Source organism: Oncorhynchus tshawytscha, linkage group LG19 (genome assembly GCF_018296145.1).
Source record: "Oncorhynchus tshawytscha isolate Ot180627B linkage group LG19, Otsh_v2.0, whole genome shotgun sequence".
Lineage (NCBI taxonomy): Eukaryota > Metazoa > Chordata > Actinopteri > Salmoniformes > Salmonidae > Oncorhynchus > Oncorhynchus tshawytscha.
Window position 1 is genome coordinate 29,078,678 of NC_056447.1, and position 26,455 is coordinate 29,105,132.

The 26,455-nt window shown below is 44.2% G+C and overlaps 1 protein-coding gene across 3 annotated transcripts in view; it reads left to right on the forward strand.

Moving 5' to 3' along the window:
* Window positions 1-26,455, forward strand: part of LOC112218591 (FERM domain-containing protein 5) — a 111,336-nt gene that overhangs the window by 72,922 nt on the left and 11,959 nt on the right. For all 3 annotated transcript variants that reach the window (XM_024379503.2, XM_024379505.2, XM_024379504.2), the window contains exons 2-6: window positions 15,060-15,164; window positions 16,494-16,536; window positions 17,281-17,359; window positions 20,124-20,221; window positions 21,218-21,341. In XM_024379503.2, coding sequence (XP_024235271.1) covers window positions 15,060-15,164; window positions 16,494-16,536; window positions 17,281-17,359; window positions 20,124-20,221; window positions 21,218-21,341 — 449 coding nt within the window. The remainder of the gene's footprint in view (window positions 1-15,059; window positions 15,165-16,493; window positions 16,537-17,280; window positions 17,360-20,123; window positions 20,222-21,217; window positions 21,342-26,455) is intronic.

Consider the following 26,455-nt stretch of genomic DNA (forward strand, 5'->3'; position numbering starts at 1 on the left):
AGATGTTGCTGTGGGGACTTGCTTCCATTCAGCCACAAGAGTATTAGTGAGGTTGGGCACTGATGTTGGGCTATTAGGCCTGGCTTGCAGTCGCCATTCCAATTCATCCCAAAGGTGTTTGATGGGTTTGAGGTCAGGGCTCTGTGCAGGCCAGTCAAGTTGTTCTACACCGATCTCGACAAACCATTTCTGTAAGGACCTCACTTTGTGCACAGGGGCACTGTCATGCTGAAACAGGAAAGGGCCTTCCCCAAACTGTTGCCACAAAGTTGGAAGCAGAGAATCGTCTAGAATGTCATTGTATGCTGGTATGCTGTAGCTTTACGATTTCCCTTCACTGGAACTATGGGGCCTAGCCAGAATCATGAAAAACAGCCCCAGAACATTATTCCTCCTCCACCAAACTTTACAGTTGCCACTATGCATTGGAGCAGGTAGCGTTCTCCTGGCATCTGCCAAACCCAGATTTACCCATCAGACTGCCAGATGGTGAAGCGTGATTCATCACTCCACAGGGGGCGTTTCCACTGCTCCAGAGTCCAATGGCAGCAAGCTTTACACCACTCCAACCGATGCTTAGCATTGCACATGGTGATCTTAGGCTTGTGTGCGGCTGCTCGGCCTCCCGACAAAACAGTTATTGTGCTGACGTTGATTCCAGAGGCAGTTTGGAACTTGCAACACTGCACACTGCCCTACACCATCTGGACGAGGAATAACTAAAAAGAATGCTGTTCATTGACTATAGCTCAGCATTCAACACCATAGTACCTTCCAAGCTCATCATTAAGCTTGGGCCCTGGGTCTGAACCCCTCACTGTGCAACTGGGTTCTGGACTTCCTGACTGGCCATTCCCAGGTGGAGAAGGTAGGAAACAACACCTCCACTTCACTGATCCTCAACACAGGGGCCCCACAAGGGTGCATGATCAACTCCCTCCTGAACTCATCAAGTTTGCAGATGAAACAACACTAGTAAGCCTGATAACCAACAATGATGAGACAGCTTACAGGAAAATAACCTCTTACTCAAAATGTCGACAAATGTCAATGTCGACAAAACAAAGGAGCTGATCGTTGACTTTAGGAAACAGCAGAGGGAGCAGGCCCCTATCCACATCGTGGGATCGCAGTGGAGCAGGTGAAAAGTTTCAAGTTCCCCGGCGTACACATCACTGACGATCTGAAATGGTCCACCCACACAGACCGTGTGGTGAAGAAGGCGCAGCAGTGCCTTTTCAAACTCAGGAGGCTGAATAAATTTGGCTTGGCACCACAAGCCCTCACAACCTTTTACAGATGCAAAATTGAGAGCATCCTGTTGAGCTGCATCACCGGCTGGTATGGCAACTGCCCTGCCCGCATATGCAGGGCTCTACAGAGGGTGGTGCGGTCTGCCCAACGCATCACCGGGGGCAAACTACCTGCCCTCCAGGACATCTACAGCACCCAATGTCAAAGTAAGGCTTGAAATCACTGGTCACTTTAATAATGGAACACTAGTCACTTTAATAATGTTTATATATTTTTGCTTTACTCATCTCATGTGTATATACTGTATTCTATTATACTGTATTTAGTCTATGCCAGTCCGACATTGCTCATCCGAATATTTATATATTCCTTAATTTTAATCATAGTTGAAGTGTACCTGTGATGAAAATGACAGGCCTCTCATCTTTTTGAGTGGGAGAACTTGCACAATTGGTGGCTGACTAAATACTTTTTTGTCCCACTGTATATTCATTATAAAGGTTTAATATTGTTCCACAGTCTTTTCTAATCTCTCCCTCTAATAAAGGAACTCTGCAAGAGATAAGAGACTAGTCAGACATTCCACTATAAATCAAATTGGGGAGTGGACATTTACAACTGAGATTTAGATAACACTAAAACTCTTGTTCATATAGCTGTGTAGGCATGGTTTTGGTCTCATGAGTAGAAGGTAATGACGTAGGCAGTGACATCACTAAGATGTATGACTGTAGGAATAATAAAACAACTCGGACCCTTTTCTATTTTGCAGAACTTACTCGGAAACATGCGTGCTATGTTCCTGTTGTCAACTTCTGTCTGCAATTGCATTAATAAAGGTTTTTGAATGATTTCATTAAATATATTGTCTGAATGCTAATTTCATCAATGAGCCAATGATTGACAAGGAACAAAGAACGAACCCCAACAGTAGTCGCAAACCACAGTTGGGTTCACAAGTTTGGACAGCATAGTACAGCACAGTACAGCACAGTAGAGTATAGATCAAATCAAATCAAATGTATTTATATAGCCCTTCTATATAGCCCTTACATCAGCTGATATCTCAAAGTGCGTTACAGAAGCCCAGCCTAAAATAATAATCACAGTAGTTGTCGAGGGTGCAGCAAGTCAGCACCTCAGGAGTAAATCTCAGTTGGCTTTTCATAGCTGATCATTAAGAGTATCTCTACCGCTCCTGCTGTCTCTAGAGAGTTGAAAACAGCAGGTCTGGGACAGGTAGCACGTCCGTTGAATAGGTCAGGGTTCCATAGCCGCAGGCAGAACAGTTGAAACTGGAGCAGCAGCACGGCCAGGTGGACTGGGGACAGCAAGGAGTCATCATGCCAGGTAGTCCTGAGGCATGGTCCTAGGGCTCAGGTCCCCAGAGAGAGAGAGAAAGAAAGAGAGAAATAGAGAATTAGAGAGAGCATACTTTAATTCACACAGGACACCAGATAAGACAGGAGAAGTACTCCAGAAATAACAAACTGACCCAAGCCACCCGACTCATAAACTACTGCAGCATAAATACTGGAGGCTGAGACAGGAGGGGTCAGGGGACACTGTGGCCCCATCTGATGATACCCCCGGACAGGGCCAAACAGGAAGGATATAACCCCACCCACTTTGCCAGAGCACAGCCCCCACACCACTAGAGTGATATCTTCAACCACCAACTTACCATCCTGTGACAAGGCCGAGTATAGCCCACAAAGATCTCCGCCACGGCACAACCCAAGGGGGGGCGCCAACCCAGACAGGAAGATCACGTCAGTGACTCAACCCACTCAAGTGACGCACCCTTCCTAGGGACGGCATGAAAGAGCACCAGTAAGCCAGTGACTCAGCCCCTGTAATAGGGTTAGAGGCAGAGAATCCCAGTGGAGAGAGGAGAACCGGCCAGACAGAGACAGCAAGGGCGGTTCTTTGCTCCAGAGGCTTTCTGTTCACCTTCACACTCCTGGGCCAGACTACACTCAATCATATGACCCACTGAAGAGATGAGTCTTCAGTAAAGACTTAAAGCACTAACTGAAATGTATTTAGTGCTTTATCCGGGTACCCGGAAAGTAAAGAATTGCAGTAGTCTAACCTAGAAGTAACAAAAGCATGGATTAATTTTTATGCATCATTTTTGGACAGAAAGTTTCTGATTTTTGCAACGTTGTTACGTAGATGGAAAAAAGCTGTCCTTGAAACAGTCTTGATATGTTCGTCAAAAGAGAGATTAGGGTCCAGAGTAACGCCGAGGTCCTTCAGTTTTATTTGAGACGATTGTACAACCATCAAGATTAATTGTCAGATTCAACAGAAGATATCTTTGTTTCTTGGGACCTAAAACAAGCATCTCTGTTTTGTCTGTTTGAGTTTAAAAGTAGAACGTTTGCAGCCTTCCACTGCCTTATGTCTGAAACACAGGCTTCTAGCGAGGGAAATTTTGGGGCTTCACCATGTTTCATTGAAATGTACAGCTGTGTGTCATCCGCATAGCAGTGAAAGTTAACATTATGTTTTCGAAGGACATCCCCAAGAGGTAAAATATATAGTGAAAACAATAGTGGTCCTAAAACGGAACCTTGAGGAACACCGAAATTTACAGTTGATTTGTCAGAGGACAAACCATTCACAGAGACAAACTGATATCTTTCCAACAGATAAGATCTAAACCAGGCCAGAACTTGTCCGTGTAGACCAATTTGGGTTTCCAATCTCTCCAAAAGAATGTGGTGATCATTGGTATCAAAAGCAGCACTGAGGTCTAGGAGCAGAGGACAGATGCAGAGCCTCGGTCTGACGCCATTAAAAGGTAATTTACCACCTTCACAAGTGCAGTCTCAGTGCTATGATGGGGTCTAAAATTTCAGTAAAGAAAAGTAGAGTAGATTTCAGTACAGTACACAATACCTTTTCATTGGGGAAGAGGAACAGCACTGGCCCAGTGCAGGTGGAAGTTTTAGAGGGAGTCTATGGCCTTGTTCCCAGACGTGTGTCTTCCATACATTACAGTGTAAACCTGACAGGCGAGGCTATGAGGATAGTGTGAAGTTGCTGAGTGGAGAATTTGCTCTGTATCCCTGATACATTACATTCCCATAACAGCAGAACGCAGCAGATCTCTGGAGGGCATTCTCTGGGATCAATAAAGCTAAACTGCTTGATAAATGTGATGAGTGCTAAAGAATTAGTTTCATAAATCTAACTCATAAGGATCTGCTCTTTACAACTGTCTGATGTTATGTTCTCTGTTTAAAAGAACCTATAGATTTCCTGGGTGATTGTTAAATGTTCTCTACGGCTGTTACTTGGCTTGAGAACTTGATGGTTGATTTTCTGTTCCAAGCAGAACCGTTTGTGTACTGTATGTAATGGGTTCTAGATGAGTTGCCGTGCGTGCGCTCTGGGCCTCAGACCCCAGTCTGTGATGCTGCTGTTGCTGCGATTGAGGTAGCAGGGCCTGAGATTGAACATTCACACAGGGCTGGCTAGTGGTGGAGTGGGCCTGCTACAATCACTCACACACCCCAGGCCCCGGAGATAAGGAGAGTAATCTGCTAATGAAACCAGAGGAATTATCCCAGGGCTCTACCGCTCCTGTTCCTCTCAGTGCTTTACCCCCCCCACACACACACACACACACACACACACCAGTCACACACGAGCCAACAGCATTGTGTTTCCCTTCCCCTCACAATAAACAAGTCCATTTAAGTGATTCATCTGAAAGGAAAGTGGGACCCTGAGGAAATAGGGGAGCAGTAGGGGAGCAATGATGCTGTTTTAGGCCTGGGGATTATTTTGCTGATCAGACTTTTTGTCATTCTATCATTCAGCATAATGTACCTACAAGCTGTAGGCCTATGACTATCTGCTCCATTCAGATATCTTGGCTGCATTTCCATCAACGTTGTGTCTGTTGTGTTGGTATGGAGCCTTATGCCCCACAGGACCTCTGGGTTTCTTTTTGGACACACAAGCATGACACAGAATGGGGTTCTTCATCTTTTGTCAGTTAAACAGACCAACCATTTACAGGGAAACACGTTAAGGGTATCGTATGGAAGATATTTGATTGTTTCTGCAGCATTCCCTCCATTCCCTTAAGACAGAGAAAACCCATGACAAGAAAACGCTTATAAAGCAGTTTGAATTGTCCCAACTTTTCCCTGCTGTGCTACCACTGCTGTGTACTGTCATATTAGTAAAGGACAGGCATTTTGCCACAGGTTTAGCCAAATATTTGTATAATAAATGAATCATCTACTTGATGTCTCTGTAATTATCAGTTTTTGGATGAGCATGCAGTCTGTTTACATGATGTGTGGAAGGAGGGCTCCCTTACTACCCAACTGTAAAAGGGGTAACATAATGCATAGGTTTTCACACCACATGGCTACTGCCACAACAACCACTGCATATCCCTGTTCACACAAACAAATCAGTGTCTTTATCAGAGATGCTATTTGGTTAGTCAATGGTCAGACCAGTAGATTCTATTGGCAGTTTGGTTAGACACCCTTAAACAATCCATGGCCAACCCAACTGAAGAGACGCAGCATTAGTTTTAATTAGGAATTCACCAGCATCATTCATTAGATCCTTTATCCCGCCACACAATCACACACATCCTGTAATTACAGAGCCTGTTGGAGGGGAGTAATGCAGCTGGGCTCTGTGTGGGGGAAAGAGACAACTCAGGAAGGGAGAGAGAGAAGAGAAGGAGAGGGAAAGAGGAGTGCTATGGAATACTAACACACTTGCTGTCTGTAACCAAAGAAAGGCTTCCTGTCTGACCTAATGCATCATCGTTCGTCCGTATAGATCACTGTCTCTCAGCCTTTTTTGCTTTGTCATTGGCTCTCCTTGGCATGGGTTGCATTCGGAAAGTATGCAGACCTCTTCCCTTTTTCCACATTTTGTGACGTTACAGCCTTATTCTTGAATTAATTGTTTTCCTCATCAATCTACACACAATACCCCATAATGACAAAGTGAAAACAGGTTTTTAGAAATGTTTGCAAATGTATAAAAATAAACAGAAATACCTTATTTACATAAGTAGTCAGACCTTTTGCTATGACACTTGAAATTGAGCTCAGGTGCATCCTGTTTCCATTAATCATCCTTGAGATGTTTCTACAACTTGATTGGAGTCCACCTGTGGTAAATTCAATTGATTGGACATGATTTGGAAAGGCACACACCTGTCTATATAAGGTCCCACTGTTGGCAGTGCATGTCAGAGCAAAAACCAAGCCACGAGGTCGAAGGAATTGTCCGTAGAGCTCCGAGAAAGGATTGTGTTGAGGCACAGATCTGGGGAAGGGTACCAAAATATTTCTGCAGCATTGAAGGTCCCCAAGAACACAGTGGCCTCCATCATTCTGAAATTGAAGAAGTTTAGAACTACCAAGACTCTTCCTAGAGCTGGCCGCCCGATCAAACTGAGTTATCGGGGAAGAAGGGCCTTCGTCAAGGAGGTGATCAAGAACCTAATGGTCACTCTGAAAAAGCTCCAGAGTTCCTTTTGGAGATGGGAGAACCTTCCAGAAGGACAACCATCTCTGCAGCACTCCACCAATCAGACCTTTATGGTAAAGTGGCCAGACAGAAGCCACTCCTCAGTAAAAAGGCACATGACAGCCCCCTTAAAGTTTGCCAAAAGGCACCTAAAGGAATCTCAGACCATGATAAACAAGAATCACTGGTCTAATGAAACCAAGATTGAACTCTTTGGCCTGAATGCCAAGCGTCACGTCTGGAGGAAACCTGGCACCATCCCTACAGTGAAGCATGGTCATGACAGCATCATGCTGTGGGGGTATTTTTCAGTGGCAGGGACTGGGAGACTAGTCAGGATCGAGGGAAAGATGAAAGCAGCAAAGTACAGAGAGATCCTTGATGAAAACCTGCTCTAGAGTGCTCAGGACCTCAGACTGGGGTGAAGGTTCACCTTCCAACAGAACAATGACCCTAAGCACACAGCCAAGACAACGCAGGATTGGCTTCGGGAGAAGCCTCTGAATGTTCTTGAATGGCCCAGCCAGAGCCCGGACATGAACTCGAAAGAACATCTCTGGAGAGACCTGAAAATAGCTGTGCAGTGATGCTCCCCATCCAACCTGACAGAGCTTGAGAGGTTCTGGAGAGAAGAATGGGAGAAACTCCCCAAATACAGGTGTGCCAAGCTTGTTGCTTCATACCCAAGAAGACTCAAGGTTGTAATCTCTACCTAAGGTGCTTCAACAAAGTACTGAGTGAAGGGTCTGAATACAGTACTTATGTGAATGTGATATTTCAGTTTTTTGTGTTACGGTTTTCTAGGTGTGAAGGATAGTCGGACCAAAATGCAGCGTGTAGATTGCGATCCATGTTTAATGAACAACGTGAAACACGAATAAACACAAAACACTACAAAACAAAGAACGTAACGAAAACCGAAACAGCCTATACTTGTGTAAATAAATAAAGAGATAGGAACAACGACACTAAGGACAATCACCCACGACAAACTCAAAGAATATGGCTGCCTAAATATGGTTCCCAATCAGAGACAACGATAAACACCTGCCTCTGATTGAGATCCACTCCAGACAGCCATAGACGTTGCTAGATAACCCCACTAGCTACAATCCCAATACATACACACCAAAACCCCAAGACAAAACACACCACAATACAAAAACCCCATGCCACACCCTGGCCTGACCCAATACATGAAGAAAAACACAAAATACTTAGACCATGGCGTGACAGAACGCCCCCCCCCCTCCCTAAGGTGCGGACTCCCGAACGCACCTCAAAACAATAGGGAGGGTCCGGGTGGGCGTCTGTCCATGGTGGCGGCTCCGGCGCGGGACGTGGAACCCACTCAGTCAATGTCTTAGTCCCCTCTCCTCGCGTCCCTGGATAGTCCACCCTCGCCGCCGACCATGGCCTAGTAGTCCTCACCCAGAAACCCACTGGACTGAGGAGCAGATCGGGACTGAAGGACAGCTCGGGACTGAAGGACAGCTCGGGACTGAGAGAAAGCTCGGGAGTGAGAGGAAGCTCGGGAGTGAGAGGAAGCTCGGGAGTGAGAGGAAGCTCAGGCAGGTAGATAGATCTACCAGATCCTGGCTGGCTGGTGGTTTCAGCAGATCCTGGCTGACTGGCAGATCTGGCGGATCCTGGCCGACTGGCGGATCCTGGCCGACTGGCGGATCCTGGCCGACTGGCGGATCCTGGCCGACTGGCAGATCCCGGCTGACTGGCGGATCTGGAAGAGTCTGGTTGACTGGCAGATCTGGAAGAGTCTGGTTGACTGGCAGATCTGGAAGAGTCTGGTTGACTGGCAGATCTGGAAGAGTCTGGTTGACTGGCAGATCTGGAAGAGTCTGGTTGACTGGCAGATCTGGAAGAGTCTGGTTGACTGGCAGATCTGGAAGAGTCTGGCCGACTGGCGGTTCCTGGCAGACTGAAAGATCTGGCTGCTCCATGCTGACTGGCGGCTCTGGCTGCTCCACGCTGACTAGCGGCTCTGGCTGCTCCATGTAGGCTGACAGCTCTGGCAGCTTCTTACAGACTGGCAGCTCTGGCGGCTCCTTGCAGACTGGCAGCTCCTTACAGACTGGCAGCTCCTTACAGACTGGCAGCTCCTTGCAGACTGACAGCTCCGTGCAGACTGGCAGCTCCTTGCAGACTGGCAGCTCCTCGCAGACTGGCAGCTCCTCGCAGACTGGCAGCTCCTCGCAGACTGACAGCTCCTCGCAGACTGACAGCTCCTTGCAGACTGGCTTCTCCATGCAGGCTGGCAGCTCTGGCTTCTCCATGCAGGCTGGCAGCTCTGGCTGCTCTATGCAGGCTGGCAGCTCTGGCTGCGCTGAACAGGCGGGAGACTCCGGCAGCGCAGGAGAGGAGAGAGGCTCTGGCTGCGCTGAACAGGCGGGAGACTCCAGCAGCGCTGTAGAGGAGAAAGGCTCCGGCAGCGCTGAACAGACGGGAGACTCCGGCAGCGCAAGAGAGGAGAAAGGCTCCGGCAGCGCTGGAGAGGCGAGGCGCACTGTAGGCCTGATGCGTGGTGCTGGTACTGGTGGTACTGAACCGAGCACACGCACAGGAAGCCTGGTGCGGGGAGCTGCTACTGGAGGGCTGGAGTGTGGAGGTGGCACAGGATGGGCTAGACCGTGAAGGCGTACTGGAGATCTTGAGAGCAGTGCTGGCACAGGACGTGCAAGGCTAGGGATGTGCACAGGAGGCCTGGTGCGTGAGGCTGGCACCAACTTCACCAGCCGACTAACACGCACCTCAGGACGAGTATGGAGCGCTAACCCAGGTGCCATCAAATCCCCGACACGTTCCGTCGGGCGAATTCCATGCAAAAAGCACCAACACAGCAACTCCCTCATTTCTCTCTCCTCCAATTTCCCCATTAACTCCTTCACAGTCTCTGTTTCGCTCACCTCCAACACCAGCTCTGGTTCTGGTCTCCTCCTTGGCTCCTCACGATAAACAGGGAGAGTTGGCTCAGGTATGACTCCTGACTCTGCCACACTCTCCCTGAGCCCCCCCCAAGAAATTTTTGGAGCTCAGGCTTCCTTCCGAGTCGCCGTGCTGCCTCCTCATACCGGCGCCTCTCCGTTTTCGCCGCCTCCAGTTCTTCTTTGGGGCGGCGATATTCTCCAGGCTGAGCCCAGGGTCCTTCTCCGTTTAGGATTTCCTCCCATGTCCAGAAATCCTTATAGCGCATCTCCTCTTTGGGCTGCTCCTGCCTGTTGACACGCTGCTTGATCCGTTGGTGGTGGGTGATTCTGTCACGGTTTTCTAGGTGTGAAGGATAGTCGGACCAAAATGCAGCGTGTAGATTTTCGATCCATGTTTAATGAACAACGTGAAACACGAATAAACACAAAACACTACAAAACAAAGAACGTAACGAAAACCGAAACAGCCTATACTTGTGTAAATAAATAAAGAGATAGGAACAACGACACTAAGGACAATCACCCACGACAAACTCAAAGAATATGGCTGCCTAAATATGGTTCCCAATCAGAGACAACGATAAACACCTGCCTCTGATTGAGAACCACTCCAGACAGCCATAGACTTTGCTAGATAACCCCACTAGCTACAATCCCAATACATACACACCAAAACCCCAAGACAAAACACACCACAATACAAAAACCCCATGCCACACCCTGGCCTGACCCAATACATGAAGAAAAACACAAAATACTTAGACAAGGGAGTGACATTTTGTTGTTAATACATTTGAAAACATTTCTAAAAACCTGATTTTGCTTTGTCATTATTGGGCATTGTGTGTAGATTGATGAGGGAAAAAACAATTGGATACATTTTTGAATAACGCTGTAATGTAACAAAATGTGGAAATAGTCAAAGGGTCTGAATACTTTCCAAATGCACTGTATGTAGTTCATAAATATGCATGACAGGATATTTGTGTCAATACATGAGTGAGAGACTGATTTATCTTATTGAGGGATCTATGTCATTTACTGTATTATCTAATTTGCATAATTGATAAGCGAGTGTGTGTCCTTGCACAATGCAACAGCCCTGCGCTTCTATTTTTGCTGCCCGAGCCCAGTAAGCAGGCTTGTCGGGTTGATTTGTGAGCTCGCTGTGAAAGAGCGGTCTGGAAGTGACAGCGGCGATCACCCATGGCGGCCCGGGAGCCCTTAGTCTTACTGTGGAAAGGTCAGACTGTGACACCTCGAGCACCGCTCCCTTGCGCCGATATTTGTCCGGAGAGTCATGGCTGGCACCCAGTAAGCTTTCTCTGACAGAGCTCTCTCTTAATGAAGTGTGTTATCTGGAGCCTGAGTAATGACATGGAGGAGACTACTGCTCCCAGGGACACTTCCTCTGCCATCACAGGCCCAATGAGGAGAGCGCGAGTGACTGAGGCTGACTCTAGCAGTCCAAACTGCCTGGCCTGGCCTGAAGCTCTAGGGTCATACTGTTCTTAATTGTGATGGAGAGGGACATGATGTCGTCTTGTTCTCTGGACTGGAGAGATCCATCAAGATCCAATAGCAGCAGCAGCCATCAGGTTGTGTCCAGGCCCACAGCAGCATGTTACCCACAGCAGCATGTTACCCACACATGGCCAGACAGCCAGACATTCCCAGCAGGCATCAGTCCCCTCTGTGTCAGGAGCTCATTTAGGGAATCCTCTGCTGTTCACCCACACATCACATTGTGCTTGGCATGCTTTAATCGGGTGCATTTAAGGTCCACTGCACCCCATCTGTCAGACTACCAAAAATAGACATGCAGAGCTCTGACCACACTGAGGGCATCATGAAATTCTCTGGTTGTTATGCAAATAGGGACAGTAAGAGATGGTAGATACAGTATATGGATGCTGTAGATAAACATTTGGATTAACCATATTATTTTCCTGGCCAAGGCCACTAAATAGACTTCATTCCATTCCAATACTGCTATAGCGGGATACAGATTCTACATGAACTCAAGCAGAGATTTTCACATCCTTCACTGTGATGATGTTCTGTTAAACGTAGCCCCCACACAGCATTAGGAGGCTGACATGTTAACAATAGCAGTGTGACTGGTTTATCTGACACCTGATATACTTGACCTTGAAGCATGTTCATTTGAGAGTTATGTTATGAGCTTATGAGTTTGATTGTGAGGAGCATGTGTGTTTACTGACCCTATTACTGAGCTCCATTAAAAGGCCCCCAGTGAGCCAGTGGGGAGGGAGTGAGGTGGCACGTGAGGCCTGTTTTTCCCTGGCATGGGGAGGAAGGTGGAGAGGGTTAGGAGTGGAGCCAAAGATGGTAGATAAATTAAGATGTCTTACTCAGGCAGTTTATCATTGGGAAACAATGTCAAAGTCAAAAGTGGGCAAAAGTGGGCTTTCTCTCTCGCGTGCGCATGCTTTCCTGCTTGAGCTCACGGTTCCTCCGTTATCTCTGGAATGCTTACGCAAGAGAGGGAACGCCCACTTACACAGACAGGATTTTATTATATGGGAATTTTATTCTATGCCCAATAACAGCTGGCTCCAGTCTACTTATTGTCCCTTCCCCGCCCCCACCAGAAAAATATTGCAAGGGAGATGTCTTGCTTTCTTTACCATCTCTGGTGGAGTGATCAGCGCCAACATTAATCTCTATTCAATTCCTGCCACTGATTTATCACCACCACATCCAAATCACAGATATTAGTTAGACTGGGAGTTGCAATCCTCTTAATATGTCACACACGTCATGCGTAGAAGACACTACATCAGCAGCTGCATGTGTACATCCACTTCAGCTATTAAAATGTAATGTACACCATAATACACACACGTGTGTATATATATATATATATATATATATAGTACCAGTCAAAAGTTTGGACACACCTACTCATTCAAGGGTTTTTCTTTATTTTTACTATTTTATACATTGTAGAATAATAGTGAAGACATCAAAACTATGAAATAACACATATGGAATCATGTAGTTTTCATCTATATTTTTCATAGCTGTCTACATGTCACCACAGATCGACGCTGGCACTAAGACCGCACCAAATGAGGTGTATACTGCCATAAGCAAACAGGAAAACACTCATCCAGAGGCGGCGCTGGTGGTGCCAGGACAACAACCTCTCCCTCAACGTGATCAAGACAAAGGAGATTGTGGACTACAGGAAAAGGAGGACCGAGCACGCCCCCATTCTCATCAATGGTGCTGTAGTGGAACAGGTTGAGAGCTTCAAGTTCCTTGGCGTCCACATCACCAACAAACTAACATGGTCCAACCTCACCAAGACAGTCGTGAATAGGGCACGACAAAACCTTTCCCCCACAGGAGACTGAAAAGATTTGGTATGGGTCCTCAGATCCTCAAAAGGTTTTACTGCTGTACCATCGAGAGCATCCTGACGGGTTGCATCACTGCCTGGTATGGCAACTGCTCGGCCTCCGATCGCAAGCACTACAGAGGGTAGTGCATATGGCCCAGTACATCACAGGGGCCAAGCTTCCTGCCATCCAGGACCTCTATACCAGGCGTTGTCAGAGGAAGGCCCTAAAAATTGTCAAAGACTCCAACCACCCTAGTCAAAGACTGTTCTCTCTGCTTCTTAACAGCTTCTACTCCCTAAGCCATAAGACTCCTGAACATCTAATCAAATGGCTATTTGCACCCCCCCCCCCTCTTCTACGCTGCTGCTACTCTCGGTTATTATCTATTTATAGTCACTTTAATAACTCTACCTACAGGTACATATTACCTCAATTACATCGACAGTGGTGCCCCTGCACATTGACTCTGTACCGGTACCCCCTGTATACATCCCCACTTTTGTTATTTACTGCTGCTCTTTAATGATTTGTTATTCTTATCTCTACTTTTTTTATGTATTTTCTTAAAACTGCATTGTTGGTAAATGGGTTGTAAGTAAGCATTTCACTGTAAGGTTGTATTCTGTTGTACTCAGCACATGTGACAAATACAATTTGATTTGCTACTGCATAAGGACAGGGTATTGAAACACAGTGCCAGTGTGTCAGAATTCTAGTCCACCCAGTCCCAGTACACATGCTCATCACAGGACAAGTGCCATTCCTCTAGACTATAGTTAGATGACTGACACAGTGTTAAGCTGACAGCCTGGCTGAGCCTGCAGTATAAAACTCTTAGGTTGTAGACTAGGTAGAGAGATGTATTAGTTGCCTGCCTGCTGAATGGATCACCACCCTGTTCCAATGAGCTGTAATCATCCCTGGTGTGTGCTTTTGCTAATACAAAGCAGTCCTCACAAATGCCAGAGGGAAAACAACTTGTAATGGTGGTGTGTAATGTTTGTTGGAAGCTCAAATCACTTATCTTTCTGGAATAATTCAGAGAGTTTAGCTATTATTATGGAAAACATGTTGGTCTGAGTGATATTTTAAATGGTAATCAGTGCTGGGAGCTGGATAAAGTCTTTCAGCGATGTGTCAGAGAGGGAGGGGAAAGGCTTGTGAAGGTGGGCACTCTCCTGTCCTCTTCTATCCTCTCCTTCAATGTCTTCCCACTGGGCACAGATATCAGTTCAATGTCTAGTTTTTATTTACATATGGTTGAGTTGTCAACTAATGTGAATCAAAGTGAAATCAGCCAAAAATGTCACTATGTCATGGACTTTTTTCAAATCAAGTCAGTTTTTCACGTTGATTCAACATCATCACATAGATTTTGGGGGATTGCAATGATGTGGAAACAACATTGATTCACCAATTTGTGCCAAGTGAGTTGACTTCTCTTTGATCTCCTATTAATGCCTTTAAATCCATTCATACGCCATTAATGCCTTTAAATCTTCATACTTATACTGTGTGATACTTGATGTGCGTTGTTTGGTTATCAAGACCCAGTATCATATCACCCTCCCCGTCCCTGAGTCATCTCCCTGAACAAATGTCAGTCTAAGCCAGCCAGTTGTCAGCACACTTAATCCATTCTCTCATTGTGCTTTAGCTATGGAGGTTTCTGGCCTAGACTCTGCAGGTGGCTATAGTGGCTGTCATTAATATTGGATGAATCCTGGATATCTCCACAGGGTCTGGAAAATATGAAGCACATTCTGCTATCAGTAATTACCTCCCTCTTTCCCTCAATCTCACATTCTCCCTCATGTCCTCATGAAGTTGTTGAGTTCCTGGGCTGGGCCGGACCACTTGTACCCTATCAGTGGGGATATTTCCTCAAAATTTCCTTTTAAGTTGTTAGTTGTGGTCTTTTCTTGTGTTCGCTGTGAGTTTCTCATGCTATTGTTTTTCCCTTATCTTGCAGCGGGATGCTAAAGGACAGTATCTGTTCGACCTCATCTGCCACCACCTGAATCTGCTGGAGAAGGACTACTTCGGCATCAGATATGTGGACCCAGACAAGCAGCGGGTGAGTGAGTGTGTGTGTGTGTGTCTGTGTTGGATGAAGCATACTGCAGTGGAGGTGACAGTTTAAAGAGATACAGGGCCAGATTGAAGATATGTTATTTTATTTATTTATATCAAGGCACAAGGCGAGACCCAGATGCAGACACAGGAGGCAGATGGTTGGAGCCTTACAATGTTTATTAATCCAAAGGGGTAGTCAAGAGAATGGTCGTGGACAGGCAAAAAGGTCAAAACCAGATCAGAGTCCAATAGGTACCGAAGGGCAGGCAGAATCAAGGTCAGGGCAGGCAGGATGATCAGGCAGGCCGGAAAGTAGTCCAGAGTCAGGCAGGGCTCAGAACCGGGAGGACGATATAATAGAAAAGGAGTACGGGAAAAACACGTTGGTTGACTTGACTAAACATACAAGACGAACTGGCACAGAGAGACAGGAAACACAGGGATAAATACACTGGGGAAAATAGGCGACACCTGGAGGGGGAGGAGACAATCACAGGAACAGGTGAAACAGATCAGGGCGTGACACTTTCATAACATACGCTTTTAGAGAGACACTCATACAATCATCAGCAGCAGCAGCAGCAGAGCACAGAGGGTTATTACTCAGAGATGGCTTGTAGCTGCACTGCTTGATTCATGAAGAATTAACATGTGCTCACATTGTGTTTTAGCATCAGAGACAAGACCGGTCCTCCCCATCCTGCATTTCTTATGCTGCCACTCAGGGCTATTTCCGTGGTTGTTGTTGGGGTGAGGGGTTGGCGGAGAGAGGGAATTGATGGAGTGAATGTTGCCAGAAGGATGGGGGATGAATCAGTGCCTGATATACAGGCAAAACCAGAGTTACCTTCTGAACTGACCCTAGAGAGCACTGCCACTGCACAGTGTCTGCTTATCTGTCTGTCTCGGCAGGCCCAGGCATGCTGGTGGTATAGTATTATAATTTGAAAGACCATCCATTACTGTCATTTATAGAGAGAACTGTTATCTCTGTATGCCCTTACTGTTCAATTTGCTTCAGTATGATGATGATTTAATTATACAAATCAGGAACTGATAGCATTAATTATATGATTCTTGTCAGATTAGAGACGGATGTTGGATATGAACGGAGACAGGCGTGAAGCTGACATAACATAACACAGGTTTTCACACGTCTTTCGATGAACTGTCATTCCTGTTTATTGCATTTAACCTGCTTCATTTAACCTGCTTCATTTAACCTGCTTCATAGAGTGATATGAGCATGGTGTCAGTGTCATTGTAGGATTTTTAGACATGTTTAGCTTTTTTCACACTTTGATCATATGTCTTTTTGTTGTTGATGCAGCATTGGTTGGAGGTCACAAAGTGTATTGCCAAGCAGATGAAATGTAAGTCTTCAGTGTCTTCCTCTTCATGCTATGATCATTCTGCTAATTGAGCAAGTATAGTTATCATCGCCATGGCATCTTTAATGACGCATCATCTAATTTGACTAATGAATGTGCATTTGAATTCAAATGGTAGGAAGTTACTGTTTTAAGATTTCAATATATCTAGATTCTCCATTTGACTGGAAGGACAGAACTGTATGAATTGTCCCTTCCTAGCAAAAGATAATCCACACAAAAGGTCTCTCACCCACTCTCTTGCAAATCATCATGAACTGTGTCTCCCTAATTGTGGATACAGAGCTTAAAGGGAAAATCCAGTCAACATCTATCTTTTGGTATTTGTTTTCATTAGTCCACTGTTGATACAGTCCCAAAATGTTTTTCATGCCAGCAGTCAAGTTTTCAAGATATTGGACTTTCAAGAAGCAAAGTGTCACCTTCCACATCATTATGATGATGCAAAATTATTTTTCCTTTAAGCGAGATTCCGTTTGCCTATTCTACTGTTTACCTTGTGATGATATGAAGTAATGATTTACAGTAATCATTTGTCAGTGCCCCCTTCACAGATTGCTTAATTCATGAGTGTTTAAATTGACTCTAGTCATTTTAAATTCTAACTTCATAGTGTCTGAATCAAACACATGCAAGGCGGTGCATTTAGAGCATTTTTTCAGTGAATCATTTAAACTGTGATCGTGAAATGTTCCTGACTGTTTCTCCATTTCCTTTGTTCCCCAGCCCAGCCTCCATTCACCATGTGTCTCAGAGTCAAGTTTTACCCCCCTGACCCCGCTGCTCTCAAAGAGGAAATCACCAGGTAGGACCACTCCCCCAGCCTCTAGTATGAAGAGGAAGTCAGGGAAAGCAGACATGAAAGCTTTGTGTTTAAAAATCTTCAAGAACTTTTGCCTTTTCTAAAGCAGTTTCAAAGCAGCAGCTGGTGTTTATCACCTTTTCTCACACTTTTCATTTCCCCCAGAAATGTTTGTGTTCTGAATGCACTGACAGTATTTTTTCCCCAGACATTATTGAAGGGCCTCTATAATAAAAGAGCACTTCGTCTAAAAACAGTGCGATAAATAAAAAGACAGTGCTTTTTGAAGTTGAGATGTATGTAAAAAGCCTTCCTAAGTAAGCTTGTGAGCGAGCCTGCTCCCTGAAGTAGAATGGCTGCTAAATTGCGAGGTTGTGTAGCTGTGCTCTGCGTTGGTCTCTCTGGCTTGCTGACTGCTGAGGGAAAGAGGAAGACTGAGGGTCAATTACGGCTAGCAGACTCCTCTAAATGATACATGATTAGCTCCCAGCTAGCTCAGATTAGAATCACTTATGCATTTCTTCGCCTGACTCCCTCATTCCCTGTGCAGTCTGCAATGAGGTCACCCAGAAAAGCCTCTCTGTGCCCTCAATAGGGCCTTTTAAACGCCCTCTGATACTCTCTGATTTCAACCACTTGATGATGACATTAAAGAAGCAAGTACATGTGCAATTGAGTATGAGTGTGTTTATTGTGTCTGTGCATTAGTACATGTGTGTTTGCTAATGTCTATTACAATTTGTGTATGTGTTGAAAGGAGGCACACCAACCTAGCCTGTGTGAATCAGGTGGTTGCCATCTCATATTCATTACCTTCCAGGGAGTCTACACTTAGGTGTGATGAAATGAACACAGAATGCAGAGTGCAGATAATGAATTATGTGAATTATGAATGGATGGAGAGAGGGGAGGAGGCGAGAAGGATAGTGAAGGCTGAGGAAAAGAGAAATATAGTTCGCAAGAGATATGATGAGAGTGGTAGGGCAGGATAGACCACCTCATACTAGAGAGAGGAAGAGTGAAAGGAGAGGAAATAATCAATGACACTGAAGTTTTCTTCAATATAGTTTCCTCATGAATCGCATATTGAAGCGATACTGGACAATACATGGTACACAGGTTAGACCACACAATGAGGGAAGAGGATAGAGATGGGTCAAATATTCATTTAAATTCACAGCTTTTTTTCACCAAATCTACCGACAGCAGAGATGTGAAAGGCAAGCAGAAAAGACAAAAGAAATGTAGGGCAGACAATTGACCATCAGCGATTTAACTGGAGTCACCCAAAGAGAGAAAAGGAAATTGCTATTTTTTAGCACCTATGGATCCTTAAGTGACATACTATTAGCTGTTGTGAAGCTGTCCTAGATGACAAAATTACAGCCAAGGATATGTACACTACTGTTCAAAAGTTTGGGGTCACTAAGAAATGGCGTTGTTTTTGAAGAAATGGCCATTTTTTGTCCATTAAAATAACATCAAATTGATCAGTGTAGACGTTATTGTATTGGAAACGTAGATGGAAACAGCTGATTTTGAATGGAATATCTGCATAGGCGTACAGAGGCCCATTATCAGCAATCATCACTCCTGGGTTCCAATGGCACGTTGTGTTAGCTAATCCAAGTTGATCATTTTAAAAGGCTAATTGATCATTAGAAAACTATTTTTCAATTATGTTAGCACAGCTGAAAACTGTTGTTCTGATTAAAAAAGCAATACAACTGGCCTTCTTTAGACTAGTTGAGTATCTGGAGCATCAGCATTTGTGGATTCGATTACAGGCTGAAAATGTCCAGAAACAAAGAACTTTATTCTTAAACTTGTCAGTCTATTCTTGTTCTGAGAAATGAAGGCTATTCCATGCGAGAAATTGCCAAGAAACTGAAGATCACGTACAATGCTGTGTACTACTCCCTTCACAGAACAGCGCAAACTGGCTCTAACCAGAATAGAAAGAGGACTGGGAGGCAGCTTGAAGCTGCCAGTTGAGGACTTGTGAGGCATCTGTTTCTCAAACTAGACACTCTAATGTACTTGTCCTCTTGCTCAGTCATGCACCGGGTCCTCCCACTCCTCATTCTATATTCCATAAAAAATCTGCCATTTCCAGCTACAATAGTAATTTACAACATTAACAATGTCTACACTGTATTTCTGATCAATTTGATGTAATTTTAAAGGACAAAAAAGTTAGCTTTTCTTTAAAAAAACAAGGACATTTGACCCCAAACTTTTGAACGGTAGTGTATATTCTTCTCATTCACATACATGGGTTCTCCTGGGCTCATTTTGGTGTTGGTTGTTGGTATCAGGGGAATCTGGGGTCCGTTGGGTCGTTTCTCCCACTGTTTCTATCACGTGTTACATTCACTTCAGAATCAATAAATGGGCAATCCTGTACTATAACCATTGGTAACACCTGCTTTGTTCCAGGTGTTAGTCTCAGTCTGCAGCCAGTGTAGCTGCTGTATCTGTCAGGACAGTGCTGCTGTGTTCTGGGAAGCTCTGGTCTTGTCTGGATTCTAATCTGGAGGCTTGAACAGAAACACAGTCAGTCGACAATAGCAGCAGTTTGCCTCAGGGCATCCCCTACCAAACCCTGTCCCCAACATCTTTTGAGATTTATCTGTGGCGATGTCTTGTTGTTGCAATAGATCTAAAAATAAGTGTGGTCTGTAATGTTGATGAATCTCATTAAAGTAGACAGGTGACTGAGATCCATGACCTCTGACCTTCTTCGCCCACTCTGTTCTGGTCCCAGATATTTAGTCTTCCTGCAGATCAAGAGAGATCTGTATCATGGCCGCCTCCTGTGTAAGACGACGGATGCTGCCATGCTGGCTGCCTTCATCCTGCAAGGTACAGTGACAGGACCTGACAGGCTGGATTTGCCTGCCCCACTCTCTGCACTGCACCTTCACATAACTTCTCTGCCAGTCCCTCCACCATAGAGATGAATACCAGCCGGGGAAAAAAACACCTGGATTTCTCATAAGGATGTAGTTATCACTTTGTAAATTATATGCCCTGAGGGATTCTTACCTCCATATTGACTGATCTCTACTGTATACTAAAAAGCATTAAATTAAAATGTTAATGCAGACAACACGTGCACCTCCACACTAATTTACACTGTAAAACCATAGCTGACAAAGAAAGATGGGACAGCTGATAAGTAAGATCAATGCTTTGAATGCTAAACGTGAATTTCACGCTAGATTGTAAGCCTGATTATCAGGCATCTTGCTCTCAGCAGTATCATTAGCTGTATAAGCATGGAGCTCACACGCAGAAGACCCTCGAGAGGCAGGCAGGCTGTATGTTTGAGGGGTACGGTGAGCGAGCCGAAGGCCGCAGAAAGTGCAGTGTTAGGAGAAAGAGAAGGCAGGTCCTTTGGCAGGTGCACTGGCTCTGTTCATGAGGAGGTGATGCCTGATCACCTCCTCGTCCTCGCTCGCTGGGGGAAAGGATTGTCAGAGCCGCCTGAGGGAGCTCAGTGTGGTATGAAGTCACAAATAAACCACAGCAACCCTGGGCCAGTTTAACTTGTCGTCATTAAGAGCTCTGCTGACATACAGCACAAGCTGCCTGTGAACTAGCAACACCTCGGCAAGGGTGCCAGTAATGTGTGTGTAGAACTGTGTAAATACTCACCTTAGCCCTAATAATTATTGTTTAAGAGTTCACACCTGCAGTTATTACTGCGAACATATTCTGTATCCACTTTTTTATGATTTATTGAATGGAATGATGTTGTGAATGTTAGATATATTACTGTATGTACTGTATGTAACCATGTATGGTTAGACTGTGGTGCTGTGAAATGGTAGATCATTTGTATGAACTGTGTTCCAGCTGAGATTGGGGACTATGACCCTGGGAAGCATCCTGAAGGATACAGTTCTAAATTCCAGTTCTTCCCAAAACATTCAGAGAAGCTGGAGCGACGAATCTCAGACATACACAAGACAGAACTGATGTAAGGACCAATCTACTGTTTCTCTTTAACCTCTCACACGTGCATGAACGTTCATACACACACTGCACCTATAAGATGAATCAATTTGACTGAGAAAGCACTAACTACCATTGTGTGAATGCTTATTGTCTTGGAAACTAGTTCCTTCACACTCTTCTCAAACATTTGTTTAATCAATTGGAAAACCTTCCAATACCTGCAACTAGCAGAAACAACCAGGTAGGCTGGCTAATGGCCCACTGTCATTTCAGGGTGTTGCAGAGACAAGATGGTGGGATTTTCTTGAGCACAAAAACTACCTTTCATTAATACAGTCATTATTATGAGGGTCGTGGCCCAAGACCTGTCATGGAGTGCAGTGCAATACACCTAATGAAGTGAAATACGGTAGTGTGTGCACATACAAACACACAAAGGCATACACACACACACTACTTTCTCTGTCAGCAGGTTAGCTGATGAAGCATCACTGAGGGTTTCTTAATGATGATACACTCTACTGGGCACAAACGGGTTAAATCAATGTAGTTTCAACATAATTTGTGAACATATTGTAACATGGAATCTATGTGGAAAATATATTGAATTTCAATTTTTACCTTTGAAACGTCAGATCAATATAAGATCCATTCCAGGCTATTTAAGGCTATCCACTCCAGGCTATTTAAGCCTACAGTGTATGGCATTTGGGAAGTCATCAATAGCTATTGTTTAAATTCAGCCCAGGATTCAACTAAAAATAGATAATACAAAGGGTGCCTTCAGAAAGTATTCAGACCCCTTGACTTTTTCCAAATTTTGTTAGGTTACAGCCTTATTCTAAAATTGATTAAACAAATGTTTCTTGATCAATCTACACAACAAAGCAAAAACAGGTTTTTAGACTTTTCTGCTAATTTAGTAAACTGAAATATCACATTTTACATAAGTATTCAGACCTTTACTCAGTACTTTGTTGAAGCACCTTTGGCAGCGATTACAGCCTTGAGTCTTTTTGGGTATGAAGCTACAAGCTTGGCACACCTGTATTTGGGGAGTTTCTCCCATTCTTCTCTGCAGATCCTCTCAAGCTCTGTCAGGTTGGATGGGGAGCGATGCTGCACAGCTATTTTCAGGTCTCTCCAGAGATGTTCGATCGAGTTCAAGTCTGGTCTCTGGCTGGGCCACTCTAAGACATTCAGAGACTTGTCATGAAGCCAGTCCTGCATTGTCTTGGCTGTGGGCTTAGGTTCGTTGAGGTGAACCTTCATCCCAGTCTGAGGTCCTGAGCGCTCTGGAGCAGGTTTTCACCAAGGATCTCTCTGTACTTTGCTGCTTTCATCTTTGCCTTGATCCTGACTAGTCTCCCAGTCCCTGCCGCTGAAAAATATCCCCACACCGTGATGCTGTCACGACCATGCTTCACCGTAGGGATGGTGCCAGGTTTCCTCCAGACGTGACGCTTGGCATTCAGGCCAAAGAGTTCAATCTTGGTTTCATCAGACCAGAGAATCTTGTTTCTCATGGTCTGAGAGTTTTTAGGTGCCTTTTGGCAAACTCCAAGCGGGCTGTCATGTGCCTTTTACTGAGGAGTGGCTTCCATCTGGCCACTCTACTATAATGTCCTGATTGGTGGAGTGCTGCAGAGATGGTTGTCCTTCTGGAAGATTCTCCCATCTCCACAAAGGAACTCTAGAGCTCTGACAGTGACCATCTGGTTCTTGGTCACCTCCCTGACCAAGGCCCTTCTCCCCCATTTGCTCAGTTTGGATAGGCAGCCAGCTCTAGGAAGAGTTTGGTGGTACCAAACTTCTTCAATTTAAGAATGCTGGAGACCACTGTGTTCTTGGGGACCTTCAATGCTGCAGAAAGTTTTCAATACCCTTCCCCAGATCTGTGCCTCAACACAATCCTATCTCGGAGCTTTACGGATAATTCCTTCGACCTCATGGCTTGGTTTTTGCTCTGACATGCACTGTCAACTGTGGGACCTTTATATAGACAGGTGTGTGCCTTTCCAAATTATGTTCAGTCAATTGAATTTACCACAGGTGGACTCCAGGTTTTAGAAACATCTCAAGGATGATCAATGGAAACAGGATGCATCTGAGCTCAATTTCGAGTCTCATAGCAAAGGGTCTGAATAATTATGTAAGTAAGGTATTTCTGTTTTTATATTTAATACATTTGTAAAAATGTTTTTTTTAAATGTTTTTCACTTTGTCATTATGGGGTATTGTGTGTAGATTGCTGATTTAAATGTTTTTATTTAATCAATTTTAGAATCAGGCTGTAACGTAACAAAATGTGGAAAAAAGGAAGAGGTCTGAATACTTTCCGAAAACACTGTAAAGGCCTAGGTTTTTAAGATTTATTTCAAATGGAATCTTCAAGTCAATAATAAATATGTTGGATTCATGACTCCATCTCAACCAAAAATAAAAGTTAAAGAATAGGATCAAATCAAACTGTATTTAAAGTGCATTGAAAGTTTGATTTGATTTAGTCATATTCTTTAACTTTGGATTTTTGGTTGAAATAGAGATGTGAATCCATCATATCAATTATTAATTTGTTGACAAATTGCAATTTAAAGCCAGACTCAGTGGTACAGGTGTATCTTCTGCTTGGATAGCTCTATCTCCTTCTAATGTTGATATTAGGTTGGGTTGACTACCAAAGACAATATCACTTTTGCAATATGGTAAATAGCATATTCACTTGTCGACAAGTTAACAAATTATCTGCTGGATTCACATCTTCATCTCAACCAAAAATAAATGTTAAAGAATAGGATTAAGTCAGTGGTTCAGATTAAACTATCCAAGCAGTAGATACATCTCCTTTAAATGATGTTGGTATTTGTTTGTGTTGTCAACCAAACACAATTCAATATTACTTTTGTAATACAGCAAATAGCCTAAAATTATTATTAAACATTAATGAAACATCATTCAACATTAAAATGAGTAACACATCGACGGCCACATTTTGAGGTTACAATAACAATAAATGTCTTCTTATGTAATCATAGAAAGTGTGCATATTCACGGACACAGGTATGTTGAAATCTTCACAATCTGAACAGAATCTCAAATGGCGTTGATCACTTGCACCATGTACTTAGATGTAATCTCAACTAACTGCAATTCAGGTTATTTGGTTGTGCTATTAGATCAAGCACAGTGATAACCCATTAAGTTGTTGTATAAATAAAATATCTGACATTGTATTCCCATTTGAACATTGGTGTGCTTTTAAATGGTTGAAAGTGCAGTGATAACAGAATTCAACAGACTTTTGGCTATTTTTGGGTACCAAATATTACCCAATTCTCCACATTGTAAAGACATGGTGTTCCCAGTGGGACAGGCTGCGACAGACACTTCCCAACATTGATCTTTTACACTCACCCTCAGGCCTCTAAAGTTCATGTGGTTGAGGCCACATGGATAATGGTTTAGCCATAATGTCTGAGCTATTTATCCTCCCACAAGGCACTTCTCCTTTGTTTAAATCATAATTAGTGTGAGATAATGTGCTCTACATAAATTAAAGACATTGAAACATGGATCAGCCATTTTCACACTAGCTCAGAGTCGATTAGAAGATTCTTTATTGTTGGTTCCCATTACTGAGTGCTTTGTCTAGTGACCCAGCTCAGTGAACTGGTCATGGCCATGGGACATACTGTATACTGTGGACAGCATGGAGGATGTGACTGACCAAAGGAGTGTAGTCAGAGGTTCATAGATAAAGGATCTTTAAAATGATAATTATAGATAAGATCCTCTGCTGCTCTCTAGTGGGTTGTTCATGTCTCACCACCAACAAAACACCTGTCAACATGCCTGACTCTGTGATCACAGAAAATATCATTGGAATGCTGGGACAGGTGCCTATTTGGATCTTTTGAATGCACCAGTAATTCAAGCCTATAGGGTCAATGGCATCTATTCATGTTTTTTTCCATTGATTGTGATGGAGGTCAGGCTGATGCTCACGTTACTCCATTGCTGTTGAATGGTTGGTGCTTGATTAAATGTTAATTGGTAGAGGTACTGTATCTAGGATGGTTGATACACTGTCTGGCCATCTATTCAGAGCTCTCTGGTCTATTCAGCATCATGCCAGCTCACTCTGTTGATCACTCCTCTGTGTAAGGGGAATACAGTGGCTTGCGAAAGTATTCACCTTCCTTGGCATTTTTCCTATTTTGTTGCCTTACAACCTGGAATTAAAATTGCTTTTTTGGGGGTTTGTATCATTTGATTTAAACAACATGCATACCACATTGAAGATGCAAAACATATTTTTTTGTGACTAACAAGATATAAGACAAAAAAACAGAAAACTTGAGCGTGCATAACTATTCACCCCCCCAAAGTCAATACTTTATAGAGCCACCTTTTGCAGCAATTACAGCTACAAGTCTCTTGGGGTATGTCTCTATAAGCTTGGCACATCTAGCCACTGGGATGTTTTCCCATTCGTCAAGGCAAAACTCCTCCAGCTCCTTCAAGTTGGATGCATTCCGCTGGTGTACAGCAATCTTTAAGTCACACCACAGATTCTCAATTGAATTGAGGTCTGGGCTTTGACTAGGCCATTCCAAGAAATGTAAATGTTTCCCCTTAAACCACTCGATTGTTGCTTTAGCAGTATGCTTAGGGCCATTGTCCTGCTGGAAGGTGAACCTCCGTCCCAGTCTCAAATCTCTGGAAGACTGAAACAGGTTTCCCTTAAGAATTTCCCTGTATTTAGCGCCATCCATCATTCCTTCATTTCTGACCAGTTTCCCAGTCCCTGCCAATGGAAAAACATCCCCACAGCATGATGCTACCACCACTATGCTTCACTGTGGGGATGGTGTTCTTGGGGTGATGAGAGGTGTTGAGTTTGAGCGTTTTCCTTGATGGCCAAAAAGCTACATTTTAGTCTCATCTGACCAGAGTACCTTCTTCCATATGTTTGGAAAGTCTCCCACCTGCCTTTTGGCGAACACCAAACATGTTTGCTTGCTTTTTTCTGTAAGCAAAGGCTTTTTTCTGGCCACTCTTCTGTAAAGCCCAGCTCTGTGGAGTGTACGGCTCAAAGTGGCCATATGGACAGATATTCCCATCTCCGCTGTGAAG